General features: G+C 43.1%; 1 protein-coding gene across 1 annotated transcript in view; it reads right to left on the bottom strand.

Annotated features, from left to right (window-relative positions):
* The window catches only part of RAMP3 (receptor activity modifying protein 3), a 42,165-nt gene extending 25,287 nt beyond the window's left edge, over positions 1-16,878 (bottom strand). Inside the window, exon 1 of the mRNA XM_048939412.1 lies at positions 16,650-16,878. Coding sequence (XP_048795369.1) covers positions 16,650-16,701 — 52 coding nt within the window. The 5' untranslated portion in view covers positions 16,702-16,878. The remainder of the gene's footprint in view (positions 1-16,649) is intronic.
* Between the last annotated feature and the right edge of the window lie 218 nt (positions 16,879-17,096).

The following is a 17,096-nucleotide window of genomic DNA, read 5'->3' as shown; positions in this document are numbered from 1 at the left end:
TGTCCTTGAAAATGTACTTGTATCAACTGCAGAAAACTGAAGATCAAACTAAAAACTCTCACTTTATAAGCCAAACTCTCCCATTTTGAGGAAACAACCCAGAAGCACAGACATAACTAGTCCCCTTGAAGACCACAGACTGTTCCTACAATTTTTCCTCCATCATTTCCTATCACTGATTTCTAAATCCTCCATAGTTACTGCTGCAGTGAGCCTCAAAAGATCATGGTGCAGATTAAAGCCATCGCTTCTCATCCTGCCACTAGTTTCCTCACCTGGGAAAACAGGCAGACCCCACACATCACTACAACCTCCCTTCAGGTAGTTATAGACAGCAATGAGGTCTCTCCTGAGCCTCCTCTTCTCCAGACTGAACAATCCCAATTTCCTCAGTTGCTTCTCATAAAACTTGTGCTCCAGACAATCTTAGTTTCAACTGGGACAGAATTGTTTTCTTCAGAATGTCTGATATGCTGCTATGTTTTGGTTCGAGGAGAAAACAATGCTGATAACACACTGATGTTGCCTTAGTTGTCTCCTAAGCAGTACTGTGTAAAGCCAAGGCCACTCACAGCAAAAGGCCCAAGGAGCTGGGAGGGAACAAGATTAGGACAGCTTACTTAAACTGAACAAAGGGCTGTTCCATATCATATGACATCATGCAGAAGGAGTGAGAGTTCATCTTGCCCTCTTCAGTTTCTCTAGAGGCACATGCTGGGAGGTAATGAGCAATTGCTTGTACATTACTTGTTACACACATTTATGTGTATGTATATATGTATGTATGTATGTATGTATGTATATAGTCAACTATTTTCCTTTTCTCTATCTTAGTAAATGATTTTATCTCAACATACAAGTTTCTTTTTTTTTTTTTTTTTTTTTCCTGTTAAATTATTATTTTCTCTCCCATCCCACTGGAAATGGGGAGTGAAAAAATGACCGCATGGAGCTGAGCCATCTGCCAGATTAAACCACAACCATCAATTTGGCACTCCGTCTGGGACTTGTCAGAGAGATTGGAGTGACCACAGGAGTGGTTGTGAGGGTCGTGGCACCTCCCAGGCACGTGAGAAGTGTTTAAGCAGCCATGGGGCCCATTGTGGGAATTGGAGCATCCATACAGCCTGACATATTGTCATTAAGTCCTGAAATATTCTCTTCCCCTTGAGGATGCTGAATAGTGTTGATCAGAGCTTGATAGGCATAGGCCAGGCCCCAGCACTGTGCAATGATCTGTGCCTCTTTAGGATTGCCAGGGTGACAGCAGACCTTTCCAAATATTCTATTAGTTTTTCAGGATTCTGCAGTTGTTCAGAGGTGAAGTTCCAAACATTGGGGGTGCTCACTGGCCTGCACGCCTGCCCATAGCTTCCCACACTCCCTGCCACTCTATTCCTGCCTCAGGGCAGATCACTGGATGCTACTCTTAGATAATTGTTTAATCTTAAACATAACCTGAAATACATTAATGACACACAGCTGTAGGAGCACGCTGGTTTGAACATCCCAAAGATATTCAAAATTCTCAAGAGTGTTGTAACTAACACTCAAGCTCTAGGGAATAAAAAAGAAAAGTGAAAGAGAGGATGAAGAACAGCTGGAAACTGTTCTCCCCTATCTCCTCCATAGTCAGGCTCCCCAGGGACATGAAGCAGAGTATAATTACTAATATCATCAACAGTATAGCTTCCAAAACTCAAAGATGATTGCAATGTCAGATTACGCACAAAACGTGTATTTCTTGGCTGCCAATTTTGTCATAAAGTAAGTCAAAGTCACACAGCACAGCAATATAAAAGCTTTAATCCAACTCCCAGAGATGACAAACAACGCAGGAGGAAAAACAAACAGCAAGCAAGGTGCTATACAGTATAGTTCGATGCAAAAACTCTCAAAGAACTCCATAAAGAGGGGGAAGGCGGAGAAAAATCAACCTCAGTATCATGACCAACAATTATCAAACTACCGCGACACCCTGTGTTAACAGAATCTGCTGTTATCTCAACCCTTCAAGCCCCAAGCTGGGTGCCAAATTGACTGTTGTGGTTTAACTTGGCAGGTGGCTTAGCACTACATAGACATTTGCTCGTTCCCACTCTTCCCAGTGGGATGGAAGAGAGAAGAAGAAGAATAAAAAAAGCAAACTAGAACTTATGGGTTTACCTAAAACTATTTACTAAGATAAGAGAGAAGGAAAATAGATATGATTATATGCAGACAACAAGTGATGCACAAGCAATTGTTTACCACCCCCCAGCAGATGCTCAGCTAGCCCCAGCCTGCAGAAGAAAATGAGATGACCTCCCACTCCCTTAAAAAATCCTTCCAGTTGATGTCATATGAAACTAAGAAGATGTTACATAAAATTACCTGTTGCTTAGTCAGGAAATTCATCGATCTTTTATTTAAGCCCAAAGTCATACCATTACAAGTTTTCTGGCAGAAATATGTGCTGTGAGTATCTAATCTACTAAGAAATCTCCATGGAAAGATCTTCGCCTATGTTCTGACAAGTGAACAGACACCCTAGTGCACTTGGTTACAGCTGAGGTAGGATTTCTTTATTATCCTTTGCCCTGGGCTTTTATAAGCTCAAGAACCCACTGCAGTAGAGTCTGTATAAATATAGAAGAAAAAATGAGTGAACATCAGTGTCATGTGCGTGCCTCTTCCAAAGACTTCTCTAAAAGCCCCACATGGGAGATTTCAAATGTATGTGGCCAAGAACCCCTCAGAATTGTAGGGGTTGGAAGGGACCCTCCAGAGATCATCGAGTCCAACCCCCTGCCAAAGCAGGATCCCTACACCAGGTGACACAAGTAGGCATCCAGGCAGGTCTTGAACATCTCCAGAGAAGGAGACTCCACCACCTCCCTGGGCAGCCTGTTCCAGTGCTCCGTCACCTCACCTACAGAAGTTCTTGCGCACATTTGTGCAGAACTTCCTCTGCTGCAGTTTCTGGCCATCTCCCCTTGTCCTGTCTCCACACACTGCTGAAAACAGTCTGGCCTCGCTACTCTGCCCCCCACACCTTAGATATTTATAGACCTGGATCAGGTCCCCTCTCAGTCTCCTTTTCTCAAGGCTGAACAGACCCAGTTCACCCAGCCTTTCCTCATAGCAGAGATGCTCCAGGCCCTTCACCATCTTTGTGGCCCTCCGCTGGACTCTTTCCAAGAGATCCCTGTCTGTTTTGTACTGGGGAGCACAGAACTGGACGCAGTACTCCAGATGAGGCCTCACCAGGGCAGAGTAGAGGGGGAGGATCACCTTCCTTGACCTGCTGGCCACGCTCTTTTTAATGCACCCCAGGATGCTATTGGCCTTTTTGGCCACAAGGGCACACTGCTGGCTCATGGCCGACCTGTCGTCCACCAGGACACCCAGGTCCCTCTCTGCAGAGCTCCTCTCCAGCAGGTCATCCCCCAACCTGTACCGGTGCATGCAATTATTCCTCCCCAGATGCAAGACTCTACACTTGCTTTTGTTAAACCTCATCCGGTTTTTTTCTGCCCAGCTCTCCAGCCTGTCCAGGTCTCGCTGAATGGCAACACAGCCTTCAGGAGCGTCAGCCAATCCTCCTAACTTTGTATCATCAGCAAACTTGCTGAGGGTGGCCACCATCCCCTCATCAAGGTCATTGATGAAGATGTTGAACAAGACCGGACCCAGCACAGACCCCTGGGGGACACCATTGGTTACAGGCCTCCAGCCAGACTCTGCACCACCACCACCAACCCTCTGCGCTCTGCCAGTCAGCCAGTTCTCAACCCACCTCACTGTCCACTCATCTATCCCACACTTCCTCAGTTTTGTTATAAGGATGTCGTGGGGGACAGTATCAAATGCCTTGCTGAAATCAAGGTAGACTACATCCACTGCTCTCCCCCCATCCACCCAGCCAGTGACAACATCATAGAAGGCTAACAGGTTGTCAAGAACAACCTCCCCCTGGTGAACCCGTGCTGACTAGTCCTGATAACCTCTTTTTCTTCCAGTTGTCTGGAGATGGCATCCAGTACAAGCTGTTCCATCACCTTTCCAGGGACAGAGGTGAGGCTGACTGGCCTGTAATCACCTGGATCTTCCTTCTTGCCCTTTTTGAAGACCAGAGTGACATTGGCTATCCTCCAGTCTTCAGGCACCACTCCCATTCTCCAAGACCTCTCAAAAATGACCGAAGCGGTTCAGTAATCTCCTCTGCCAGCTCCCTCAGCACCCGTGGATGCATCCCATCGGGTCCCATGGATTTATGAACATTGGTGTTGCCCAGGCGTTCTCGGACCGCCTCTTACCTGGCTAAAGGGAGGTCTTCCATTCCCCAGGCCCTCTCACTAACCTCCAGGGTCCGGGATTCTCAAGGGAGAGCTTTTTCACTGAAGAATGATGACAAAGCTGAGCAATCCTGAAACTTGATGGGAAAGCCCAAGATGATCCTGAGCCTCACCTGAGCCCTCTTGGCACTCTCTGGCTGACAGAGAATCAGTTCACATCTGGGATAACCTCAGATCCACTTGGAATTTCTCTCATCCTTCACCCCACCACAACTTTTTGCTATGTCTAGTCTGCCCATACAAAGCACTGCAAGCAAACCTGCTCACTTGTTTTTCTACCACCATCAAAAACTGGTCCAGCTGCATGCTCTCTACCTGCTATGCAATGAAATGTTAGCATATACTCATGGCGTAAATGCCATGAGTAATAATATAATAATAACAAATATAATTAAAAAAACCGCATATCTTCTCAGGCAGCCTACGCTCAAAGAGAAAGCTAACATCAGTACTTGCATTGTTTCAAGTCTAGAAACTGTTGCAAATTGCAAAAAATAAAAATAACACTCTTGATACAGAAAGTAAAGTCTGACCTGCCAATTCTTAAATAATATTCACTACAGTACATATGGCTTAAAAGATCACCTTTTGTTCTCAGTTACTAACTGTCCCTTTGACACTTCTGTTTATAAGAAGAGTAGAACAAGGGGGGTAGATGGATATATATATATACTTTGCACCATATAGTGAGAAAGCAGCAGAGGAAATGAAGTTCATAGGGCCAAGCAACGACAAGAATCTAATACAGAAAGGATGCTAGGAACAAACAGAATCTTGCATAAATTTAGTACTTGAAGAAAACACACTAAACTTGCATTAAAAATTGCCCCAAAAGGAATCATGCCTGTGTCACACAGCAAGGTGAACAATAGGATGGATTTATGTATTGGTGCATCAGTAAAGTATAGTACCCGCCCAGTTCTCCACAACTCCTGTTGAATATCAGCAATATACTAAAAAGCAGTCTGGGTTTGGAAAGGAGCATTGGTCTACCCAGGAGATGTGAGCATACAATGTGGCACTTGTAAAATGATTTTTCCTGGACTGACCTCAAAGGGAAGGCTCAGGGATTTTCTCACTGCTGACAGCAGGTGGGAGATCTCATGTAGGAAAAATAGTTCTTGTTAGTGGCCGTTTATTTGTTGTTGTTGCTAGTTTTCTTAATCAAGACTAACAGTTCATGGGTTCCATTAAAGGAACGTAGGCAGAATACATGCAGGTAACTGATACATCTGATTTTGGCAAGAGTATAACCTGGAAATTTAAAGTGGTTTCTTTATGACCAAGAGATTATCTGAAGACGAAGCCTAACACAGAAGTCATCTTTGCATTATTTCTTGTTCTGATGCTGAAACCTTTTTAACACCTCACATTTATTTTCCTGTGTCAACTATGTGGAAGATGTATTAGTCAAGGAAAGGTAAAATTTAAAAGTAGAAGTACAGCACTGAACTGTGTGTCATCACAGTAGGAAATAAAATGTTACTGCTTTTGAACTGGTAAGATAATTCCAGACAATTAAAAATTTGGACATGAAAGTCTTCACTCTTCAGAGCAAGAAAAGCTTGAAAGGAAGCAATTTAAGCTTTTTCATTCCATCAGTGCAAATCAAGGGAAGCATTAGTGAGGGCATCAACTGTTCAGACTCATGTTGATGAAGAGTTTTCCACTGACTAGAAAGAAATATGCCAATTATTGTGAATTCATACTTCAATAGTGACTTCTTCGGTGCAAGAATACAAGTAATTTTCTTTTATGTGTTCCTTTATAAAGTGCTTAAAGCAGTGCTGCCAGCATAATACTTGACATTGCCTGAACAGCCTCTGCATACTTCCAGAATTACTGGATGGGTTTTGTACTACTTTGCTTGAAACCAGAATGCTTTATTTAAAGAAGTATCTAATCAACAAGTTGTATTTAAATGTAAAGCATACTAGTTCAACAACAGACTTAGGAAGGTAACTACTTAGCAATCAAATATTTAGACCTGTATTACATGGAAGTCATGTGGCTCAATCTGAAATATCAAATAATACCTTCTTCAACTCTCTTCTGTTCTACTATGTTTTTGTTGAAGCACACCGTAACTGAAATATAAAACAGTATTTTTACAACCGCTTATTTTCAGACAGTGGATGAAATAAATATTCCAGGAGCAGAACCATTTGCTTGAAGTAAACTCTTCACACTATTTTAGAAAGTGTGGTATAGATGAATATGTTCCTTAATGAATATCCCAACTCAAGACCTTTCCATAGAAGAAAACTGAAAAAGAATACTTAACTCATGGTACTAGAAGCTGTTTAGAGATTACACTCAGCGAAATATAGGGGCCAGAACCTAATTTAAGGTGGCTTCTGAAAGAGAATTGAATTCCAGAGGACATTGCTCCTCAGGAAGTGCTGTAGCCTATAGCCAGGCAGAAATGTAAGAACAGCTTCCCAAACAAATCCAAGCTGTCACTGGTTGAAATTATTTCTGTCCCTGTTCCCAGGGAATTAAGGAAGGGTTGTTATTTAGGATGTATCTACAGGTCTTGCAAAGTTGTGCTCGTTTTCATCTAAAATTCCACCCTGAGACCTTGTCTTTGAGCTCTCAGGAGTCACACGGATTTGTAATCTCTACACCAACCAGATCATAGCTCTTAATCATTAATGACTACAGATAAATATGCTTCTAGCAAGAGGAGGTGAAAAGCTTATTTTTTCTTTCTCCTAAACATCTGCTCTATTTCAGGTTCATTGCAGCCTTGCGATTTCACATCAACTTTGGAAATAATGATGCAGCTAGAAAGAAATTTGTCCAAAGCCACTAATGGAAATCAACCTCACAGGGAGTACAGTAGTCCTGTACAAGGACTTCTGACACACACCTTCTCCCTTTCCTCAAATAAAGTTGCCAGAGGAAATGTATTACACGACAACCTCTCTCTGCCTAAAACACTGATGTGGAATGTGTCTCCTAATTGCAGAGGAGACATCAATAAATGAGGCAACACAGTTCAAATCTATTCAAAAGAGCCTTACGGCTTGCAATAGTAGTGGAGAGATTCTCCCAGTCTACTTGAGAACAGAGTTATTTACCAAATGCAGTATTCGTACCCAGGACCTGTCTGGCACTCTAGCATCTGCTCACCTGGAAGCATTTATATGATGTAATGGGTGCTTATTATTGTAACTTCAGCCACCAGACATTAGTTGAAGAGGCAGGAAAAGACAAAAGAAAACACGATGGGACAAGAGGATTCCCTGCAATAAGGAAACATACGGTCAGCACAGTACTGACTTTATGCCTATCCACCTGTGAATGACCATTCCTTCAAGGCAAATAACACCTCTGATCAACTTCTGAAGAGTAGCCTGAGTTTAAGTGATGCTTTATTTCCCTTCTAATAACTGTGAGAAAGAGAAATGACCCACAAAAGTTTCACAATCAAGGGTCGCACAGCACACTCCCTCCTGAGGAAGTCTTTAAAACCATGGAACACTTGAAGACATCCCTTCCCAGTATATCCACTTTTTTGATGCTACATGTAGTACTCCCCTTCTAATGTTGTTACTTACCACGTTGCATCATTTTATCAATGTAATTTCAATTGAGTTGTTTTTCTTTCAGTGATCTCTATGCCTATCATGGAAGAGTAAGTTGGGTTGACTATTCCAGCATAAGGTTGCTTTTCTTAAGTAGCCAAAGTCGTCTGTGAGCGCTCCAGAGTTATTAGAATCCTAGAATCATAGAATACCCTGAGCTCGAAAGGACCCACAGGGATCATTGATTCCAACTCCTGACTCCACACAGGACCACCCTAATTCAAACCCTACGTCTAAGAGCACTGTCCAAAAGCTCCGTGAGCTCCAGCAGCTTGGTGCTGTGACTGACCTGTTCCAATACTGACAACCCTCCTGGATACACTCTCCTAATACCCAAACTGACCCTCCCCTGACACGGCTCATCCATGCCCTAGGGTGCTATCTCTAGGAAACAACAAATGGAAAGTAAACACTGTATGGAAAAATGCTACAGTGCATCCCCTGGATCCCCTGAAGCAAAAGAATGGTGAGGGAGTACAGATTCCTTGCCATCTGTGAAGTCAGGTTGAAGCACTCAACAAAACTGACCCCAGCAGCAAGCTCCTGAGAAGACTGTCAGATCCATACGTTTTTTGAGCTCTGTGATGACTGATTCATCATCACAGTTTCCTACTGCACAGCATTCCCATTGTTACACTATCCAAACCTTCTTCACACATATATATATATTTTTCTCAAACTTACACACTATAAATACTATAAACTTCTTCAGTAACTTAAGAATAAAATAAAAGCTCCTCTTGGGAGGTCACACACAAAAAAATTGTCTTGCTATTCAAAAAAAGCATGAGAGATTGTGTGACTGCCTTCTCAATTCAGACTTCAGTTTCATAATTTGGACTTTATAAGTGACACTGGAGCTGACTTAGTTTTGCATAAAACAAGACTCCCTGCATTGCTATAGAAGATTCTGTACAGCTCTCTGTTTATGCGTAGGGGAGTAAGTGAAGTGCTTTAATTCTCCCTAGCTTAGAGAAAAGAGTGCTTCACACACATCCAGTCATTTTGCTTCATACTCAGACTTTTCTTACAAAAAAAAAAAAAAAGGATTATCCTGAACAATCTTTGTTATTCCTCGTTATTCCCTGTTGTTTAGCACAAACACCATCAGTGAAGCTGCAAAACAGCTTGTCTAAATCTGTCTGCTCTCAGCTCCTCTCAGGCTGAAATTTTCCATAGCTTTGACATCATTTGGGGGTGAACCATTGTTTGTTTTGCTTTTTCGCCCAAGCCTGAGGAAAATGCTCCTCAAGATTTTTGGGGCATGTAAGAGAGCAGTAGAAAATGTAGTAGGAAAGAAATAGTTTCAATAATTTCTGCACCAAGCCATTAACTTCTACTCAAATGACAGTATATTATTTACAAATATTCCCAGCATAGATTTCAAGGTTGCAACTGATAGAGAATCTCATACTTCCTTCAAAAGGTAATTTATTTTTTTTTACTGTTTCTGCCAAAACAGTATTTCAGTAGGAAGGTATTTTGTAATTCATTACATGACAAATTATGAAGTAGCTGGAAGAAAAAGAAAACCAAAGTGTGTCTAAGCATACAGTGCTGAAATCTTCAGCAGATCAGTGTACCAAAAAAATACAGTCTTCCTGGCCTGTAGTGTCCTGACAGAAAAGGAATAAAAAGGCAGAGCTGGAACCTATTTTAATTAAAACTCGCTGAATGATCCCAGACTCAAAACATGACATCAACGCATACAGGTATTTTCCCATTATAAAAATATAATTTATTTCTAGGAGAGCATTGGTATTTCTTTCCAAAATCTTGAAATATGAAGAAAACACAAACACTGTCAGCTGCATTTTTTTTTTTAAACTTTTGTTCACACTGCTCTGACTTCCTTGCTATTTCTGGTTTATGAGAGAGCTAATTAGAAAGAAACTGGACCCACAGTTACTCCAGCAACACCAGCCCTATTTCATTGTGCATTACTAAGTATTTTACTGTATAATGCTTCCCACCCCAAACGTATTCCTGGAAATACATTCAGCAGCAACATTAACATTAATCCAATCGCAAAGTCCGTCTTGCCTGAATGCAAATCCAGTCAAGGTCCACTGATTAAAAACAAGAAAGGAGATTTCAATGACTTCTTAAATATGATACAGTAAGTGCTAAGTTTGAGTTACTTTACGGTAAGAACTTAGCTTATTAAAAAAAACTATATATTGATGTGTTTTTACAAAAATGAAACAGGAATATAAGAGATTCCATACATGCTGCATTAAAATCAATGATTCCATGGAAATACCCAGAGCTGACAGCAATTCAAAAGTCTTTTTTCATATTTCACTTGAAGATACAAACTTAATGATGTGCACAGTAAACACGGATGACACACTGCTCAACAGCTAAAGAAACCTCTGAATATTAAATCGGACCAGTTATGCTCCTGATATGTGGTTCTCCATTGGAGTAGCTCACAAACTCACGAGATCTAAAAGGTCTGTTCAACATCTGCAGCAACTCCCCAGAAGCAAACACAAAGAAGAAATTTGTACCACAGCCCTGCGCGGCTGCCAGGTGGAAAAGCCCATATTGAGACACTGAGATGCTGAGATACCCTCCAAAAAAAAAGATCCCTTTCACTTCTAAACTGTAGAGTGCCTGACAGCTGAGCATTTTCAATTGCCTGTGAGCACCCGCGTGGCCTTCGTGAGCATCCACATCTATGAGGACATCTTCACACAGGTTTGATAACATTCTTCAGTGCATGAAGTGGCAGAAACAGGGAGAGAACAGAACGGAGGACTGTGAATCAAATCCAACAGTTTCTAAGCCTCTTCAGTCTCAGTATTCTCTGAGCTAAAGTCTTGGAAGAAACCTGGATTTTATGCCCTGTTGAGGACTGAATGACTTCACAAAGTGTTATTTTTATCGTAGTACCTCCCTACCTGTTCACAACAACTGATGGCTGTGAGCTCTTTTTTAAATGAGGCAGTAGGACAGCATATCCTGTTGCATCTAGAACTCTGAATTTTTGAGACATTGAAGCACAAGAGTATTTTAAACATTGATGCTAGGGACTATAATCTCTCTGCAAGCCAAGGGATGAAAACAAATTGATGACTTAAAACGTCTAGAAACACAACTTTAGCCAGTGTGAATTACAGTATTTCCTCTCACATTGCCTGCAGAATTTTTTCCGCAAATCATGCTCTCCAAAATAAAGGCAAATTAGTTGCATTTATTAGATTGTGAAAGAAACAAAACAGATGCTTTATGGTAGGGTGTGGTGCTTCTGCAGAGTCTTTTGCTTACTCAGCCTAATCTTGCTAGATGCAAACAAGATGTGCCTTTGTCAGTTCAGCGTTGTGTTACAGCCACAGCAGAGCCCACCACATTATCATCTGCAGATCAAAGTCCCACTTGGAGCATAGGTTGAACCAAGCAGAATCTTTTCTGCAAAAGGCCATGAATCTGGCTGTGTGTTTCACACAACGAAATTCCCTATTCCAGGGCTAAACAGAGGCCTGTAGCTCCTACGCAGACAGACTCCTTGCTCAAGCCAGTACAGCAGTTCATGTCAAGATGCTCTAATGATGAAGTCAGGTATCCTCTCTAACTTTCACATCATTTTTAACAGCGCTATTCCACTGCCTTTTAAAGTCCTTAGAGAGAATCAAAACTGTCTCCTCTCTTCGGTGTGGTTCCAGGGAAGCTTAAATATGAACAGAGATCAAGCCTGAAAATTTCTAGAAATGAAGGTTTAATACCATTCTGCTTTCTGCTCCTTTCTTTCCTCATACCCACACATCTTCCTCCCAAATGACCCAAAAGTTCTTCAAGCAGCTTTTTACGTTGCTCTACGTATACAGTCACAGTAAAAACTTTCTTTTTTTCTGTCAGGCCTGTCTTGAGATAATATGGAAAATGTAAACAGCTGTGAAGGGACTCTTATTTTAAGGGAAAAAGCAGAGGATGTTTTCACAAAGCACAAAATAGTGCACCTCTATTCTGAAATAAGGTGGCCCATGATACAACTTCTGCTAAAATAAAAAGGTGTGAATTAAAATAAGCTTTGTCACAAATTCTTACTGAGGCTTAAAAGTTTGCTTTCTTCCCATCTCTCTCTCAAGCGTTAAGCTCAACAGCAAGGCACGGTTGGTAGTAAATATTTTATAAACAATCTCCTCACTACATTTTCTTCTTGAAGTAGAAAATCTGAGATTTGATTCATTTGCTTCTAACCTAATCCACAAATAATCTCTGTTACCAGTAGAGAGGTAGGAGAAACAGAAAAAAACTTAAGCTATACAAAACAGCAGGCATTGCTGCAATGGTTAAATGAAAAAATCTCCTGAGGCAAAACCTCCCCCAGTTTCTCCTGATACAGTCTTGCTTGAGAGCCTTCTGTTAAAAATCTCACTGCTTGTGAACGTGCATACCTACAGCACTACCTGGCTACCTCAGCAAAGACTTCTAACAGACATCCACAGGCTCCCATATTTTGCCTTGCAGATATGGCTAAGCGAAACCCAAAAGCCAGGACCCCAGACCTCGGGGACATTTAGAAAACCAGCTACTGTTCAGCTAATGGAATCTTAGTAATTCAAGAGGAAGAGTTCTCTGTCCAGATAGCTTTCAGGATTGGATCTCACCTACATTAGCATAAATCAGGTACAGGAAGCCCACTTTGCTTTCCACCTTCAGTCTGGAGTGACCTTCAAGCCCAGATGATGTCATCCCTGCCAGCTTCTGGGGCCTAGACAAGCTGGAGATGGCATTTGATGATCTGTGCTACGACCTACAGAGCACCTGTAGCCATTTCAGATTACCTGAACCCCCACAGTAAAATACTGCTGGTCACCTTGTCCTCTGCACACAGCATGAACTCGTTTCCCATGGCCTCTGCAGACCTCGGTGAGAGAGAAACACCTTCCTCCAAAAAAGGAATCAGGAAATACAGAGAGGGCAAAGGAGAGTGGGAAGCACATTTGGATATTGCATCAAGTTGGAACACAGGTTGCATTTACACTTGTATGGGAACTGCTGAGTCACGGCCTGAACCTCTGATTAATCACCTGAGGTGAGCCTTGAGTCAGCCAGAGGAGCACAGGTGAAGGCAATTCAGCTGTGCTGCCGGAAGGGGTGGAGCCTGGCTATAAACCTATTTAAGAGCTGGCTACCAGAGGGGAAGGATCTCTTCTGGAGATCCTCTCTCTTGGTATCTTCTAGCGAGCTCAACCCAAGGGTAAGCTCTTCCACTTATTCTCTTTTGTGATCCTTGTTTGCTTTGCCTTACTCTTTGATTATATTGCAATTATAACATCTTGATATCTATTGATTATACACAATTATATTGTGATTATAACATCTTGGTTATACACACTCGATGCTTTGATTTCAGAATCTGTGTTTATGAGGTCTGCTATTTTCCCATTCATTTGGTGTTGAAAATCATACACTTAGAATGTGAAACATTCATTCTGGTAGAGAAGCATCTTTACTATCGCTTTCCATTCTGTTTCAAAATCAGGTGTTCTGACTTGCAAAGGTTCATTTGTTTTATTCACAGACCCACCTGGATTTCTTAAATTCTTTTTTCTTTTTTCATTGTACCCCTTGCAGCTGCAGGACAGCCTATTAGATATACAGGGACATAACACACACAAAATATTGATTTGGTTAACAATCTTGTTTCCCATTTGCAGTTTTTTTTTCCCTCTCAGTTGAGTCCAAATTTCCTAGGAGATACAGACCCTGTATTCAATGCTAGGGGAACTCAGGACCTTACAGAATTCAGATTTCAGTACACATTTTTTTCTTGATGTGACATGGTTTCTTGTAGGAATGGGAGCCTGGAGCCAGGCTTTGTTCCTAGTTTTCCAACTGACTGGCTTTTCACCTCCAGCCATAAAGTGAAGATTCTTCTGTGAAATGGAATTACAAAACACGAACAACTATATCCAACCCTTGAAGCCTTCAGAGTAACTATTCCAGATAACATCACGTAATCCCTCTCAGTATGGGTATTCATACATATACTGCCCAAGACTTCTCTAGAATCCAGCTTTACTGAGAGTCACTCAGCTGATATACAAGTAATATCACTGAAACGCAGACATCTTGCAAACAATGAAGGAGCAAAAGTTAGACAACAAGTACTTGTTTAAAAAGCCTGGTTAGTCTGTAAAATATCTTGGTCAAGCCCTTGTATGAGTTTCCATACCAGAAGTGGAACAAAAGAACCCAGTAGAATGTTACAGTAAATGCACCATTACTTCTGAGTTGCTTAGATCCTACCCTACAGCTTACAGTAGATAACTTCCAAGCACCCACACTTCATGTAGGAACAGTGCCAGCTACGTGCCTACGCGACAGCTACCTCAGCTCACAGACTCCTTCATCCCAGCAGACATGAATATACGTCACAGCAAATCCAACTTCTGCAATTTCTGGGCTTCTAGGAAACAAATGCTGCCTTTTTACCATCTTTGCAAGGAAAGACAACACAACAGTGGTTGTACGTAACGATAGCGTTTTAAAAGCCATAAACAGAAAGACAGGCAGAAAGCAGTGGTGTGAGTATGGAGAAGCGAGGTCCCAGTCCCTACCAAGACAAGCTTCTTACAGCATCCAGTGAGCGCAGACACCGAGCATTTCTGTCCCACGCTGTCGGTTTCGAGGGAGATAAATCCATTCCACGTATCGAGCCTCCCCTGTCAGCAGGGGTCGCTGCCGGGATGGAGTCACCCGAGACTCAGAGGAATCGTACGCACCGATTTACTGAGAGCTTTCCTGACAACGACTAATACTCAGAGGGAAAAAAAGCAGAAAACAAAAAGAAAAGAAAAAGAAAAAAAGGCTAATTCTCTAATTACAATTACAGTTAAGGAGCATTACAGATAAGAAAACATTAGGCAACAGCTACTACAAAAAGAATAAATGAAGGTCAAGAGAAAAGATAGAAAATAGGGAAAGAGGCAGACAGGCAGAGGTACGAACTGCAAAGCAAAGAGGTTCACCACCTTCAAACCAGCGATGTCTTGGTGTCGGGTTCTGCGGAGGTTCGTTGGAGGTTGTGTTCAGCTGGTAAGTAGGACGACATACAAACTCTCATAGTCCACCAGTGGTCAAGTCTGCTCGAGAGGGCAACAGCTTCTGCTTCAGGATCTCTGTAGGAAATCCTTTGCTCCTGTATCCTGTGCCTCACAAATTTAAATCAGGAGATAAGAGGAAGTAGGGAGAGGCCAGCTTGTATCGTCTTCAAAGGATACAAGGGTATCATCTCCCAGTCTCCTGTACCGAGCTGGAACCCTTTGCTCCCAGGACAAGTCTTCAGCCAACAGACACTGCTGGGCCTCCACGTTCAAAGGAAAACTATTCCAATTTTCAATTGGAAATGCACACACAAGTAAAATTTCTCTTAAGTAATTGACAACATGTTTGCATTACTTGTAGAACTTTTTTTTTCTACCTGTTAAGACTTTTTTTTTTTTTTAAATCAAAAATCTCAATTTCATGTCATAAAATTTCCAGGGCTCCCAAATGGCTTTCCTACCAAGAAATTTGCATGATTTAGTTTAATTTTTGATTATATCTATCCTTTCTAACAGCAAAAGTAACACATTATCAGATATCCTTAAAACCATTTAGGCAGCGTTATTAAGAAAGCAACCAGCACAGTCAAAAACTGTCTGGCACAATTGATTTACCTGCTCCTTCCTGATGAAAAATAACCGCTAGTTTTCAGAACCACAGCAACATTGCCCTCATTACACATTCTCCAAAATCTTCAGTAATTTCACATTGCAAGAGTCACAGTAACATCAGGTCTTCCCACTCAGAAAAGTTACTGGTTAGTTCACTAAGCTCAAGGTTGCACAAATTATCATGTGCCGAGGCAAGTATTAGCCTTTTATTGTTATTATTATTCCTTTACAGCTGGAAAACAAAAAAAAATCTGAGTGATCAAGGTGAGGCTTTAGCAGCACTCAAAACATGGAGAATCACAAACTGCATTTATTTGACATTACATTCTCGAGACAGACAGATCAAGACAACGTTACTGAACACTGTCAGTGTAACTACCAATATAGTTATTGGTATTTCCAGCGATTACCAGCTTTGCATTTTGAAAAGAGTAAGAAGTTAGCAAACAAAGTTTATGAAGTACTCAGTGTAAATCTACAAGGCCGATTTTCTTTTCTCCTATCCACGACACATCAGCTGTATCTTGGGGGTTAGTGTGGTGTGAAGTTGAGAGCTGACATGTGCCACAGGCTTCTGACCTGACCACAACATACTACATTCCCCGAGTCCTACGACAACCTACCTGATGATGAATAAATAAATAAATGAGCCACACGAGTATTTCTGGCAATAGACTTGATCTCACCTTAAGGGGAAGGTCTGAAGGGTGTCTGCACCTCTACCACTGCCCGCATGCAACCCAGCCTCTCTAACGCGAAACAGCCCTTCTTTTGCCACTGAAAACGTTCCCCGCTCCCGCGCTCGGAACTGCTTCAGCGGCACCGGACCGAGGCTCCCAGCTGCAGCGGCAAGCAGCGCCGCTCGGCTCGGGTTCGGGGGAACGCGCGCACCGCGCTGCAGCCGGCGGCTCTCCTTGCGAGGTGCCGCTCGGGGGGAGAAGCCGCGCCGCGCCCGCAGCTCAGCAGCTCAGCCCCGCGCCCGCGAGGGCGGGAAGCCTCGGGACGGCAAGCAGCCCCCACCGCCACGCCTCTCCCCGGCCCGGCGTCCCGCTTACCCCACAGAAGCAGAACGGGAAGGCGCCGCCGGCAGCGCTCGGACGCCTCCATCCCCGAGCCCACATGCGGAGCCGGTCTGCAGCCGCGCCGCGCCGCGGCCGTCTCACTCGCTTCCAGAGGGCGGGCTCCGCTTCTCTGCCCGGCGGGCGGTCCGGGAGAACGCAGCGTCTCCGCCCTCGGGACGCTCCCGGGGCGGAGCAGGGCGGGTGGCGAGGAGCCGCGCGGGGGATGCGGGTGAGCCGGGAGCGCGCACGGGTGTGCGGTTGTGTGCGGCGCAGCGCAGCCAGGTGCGCGGGACCGTGCCTGCGGCCGCGGGTCTAAGTGCGCGTGTGTGCGTGCACCCGTGTGTGCACGTGCCTGCACCCATCTGCACCCGCAGAGCCATAGGGGTTGGAAGGGGCCTCCAGAGATCGTCGAGTCCAACCCCCTGCCACAGCATGTTCCCT

Source organism: Lagopus muta, chromosome 3 (genome assembly GCF_023343835.1).
Source record: "Lagopus muta isolate bLagMut1 chromosome 3, bLagMut1 primary, whole genome shotgun sequence".
NCBI lineage: Eukaryota > Metazoa > Chordata > Aves > Galliformes > Phasianidae > Lagopus > Lagopus muta.
Note: the sequence above shows the minus strand (reverse complement) of the source record. Positions and strands in the feature narration are given on the sequence as shown.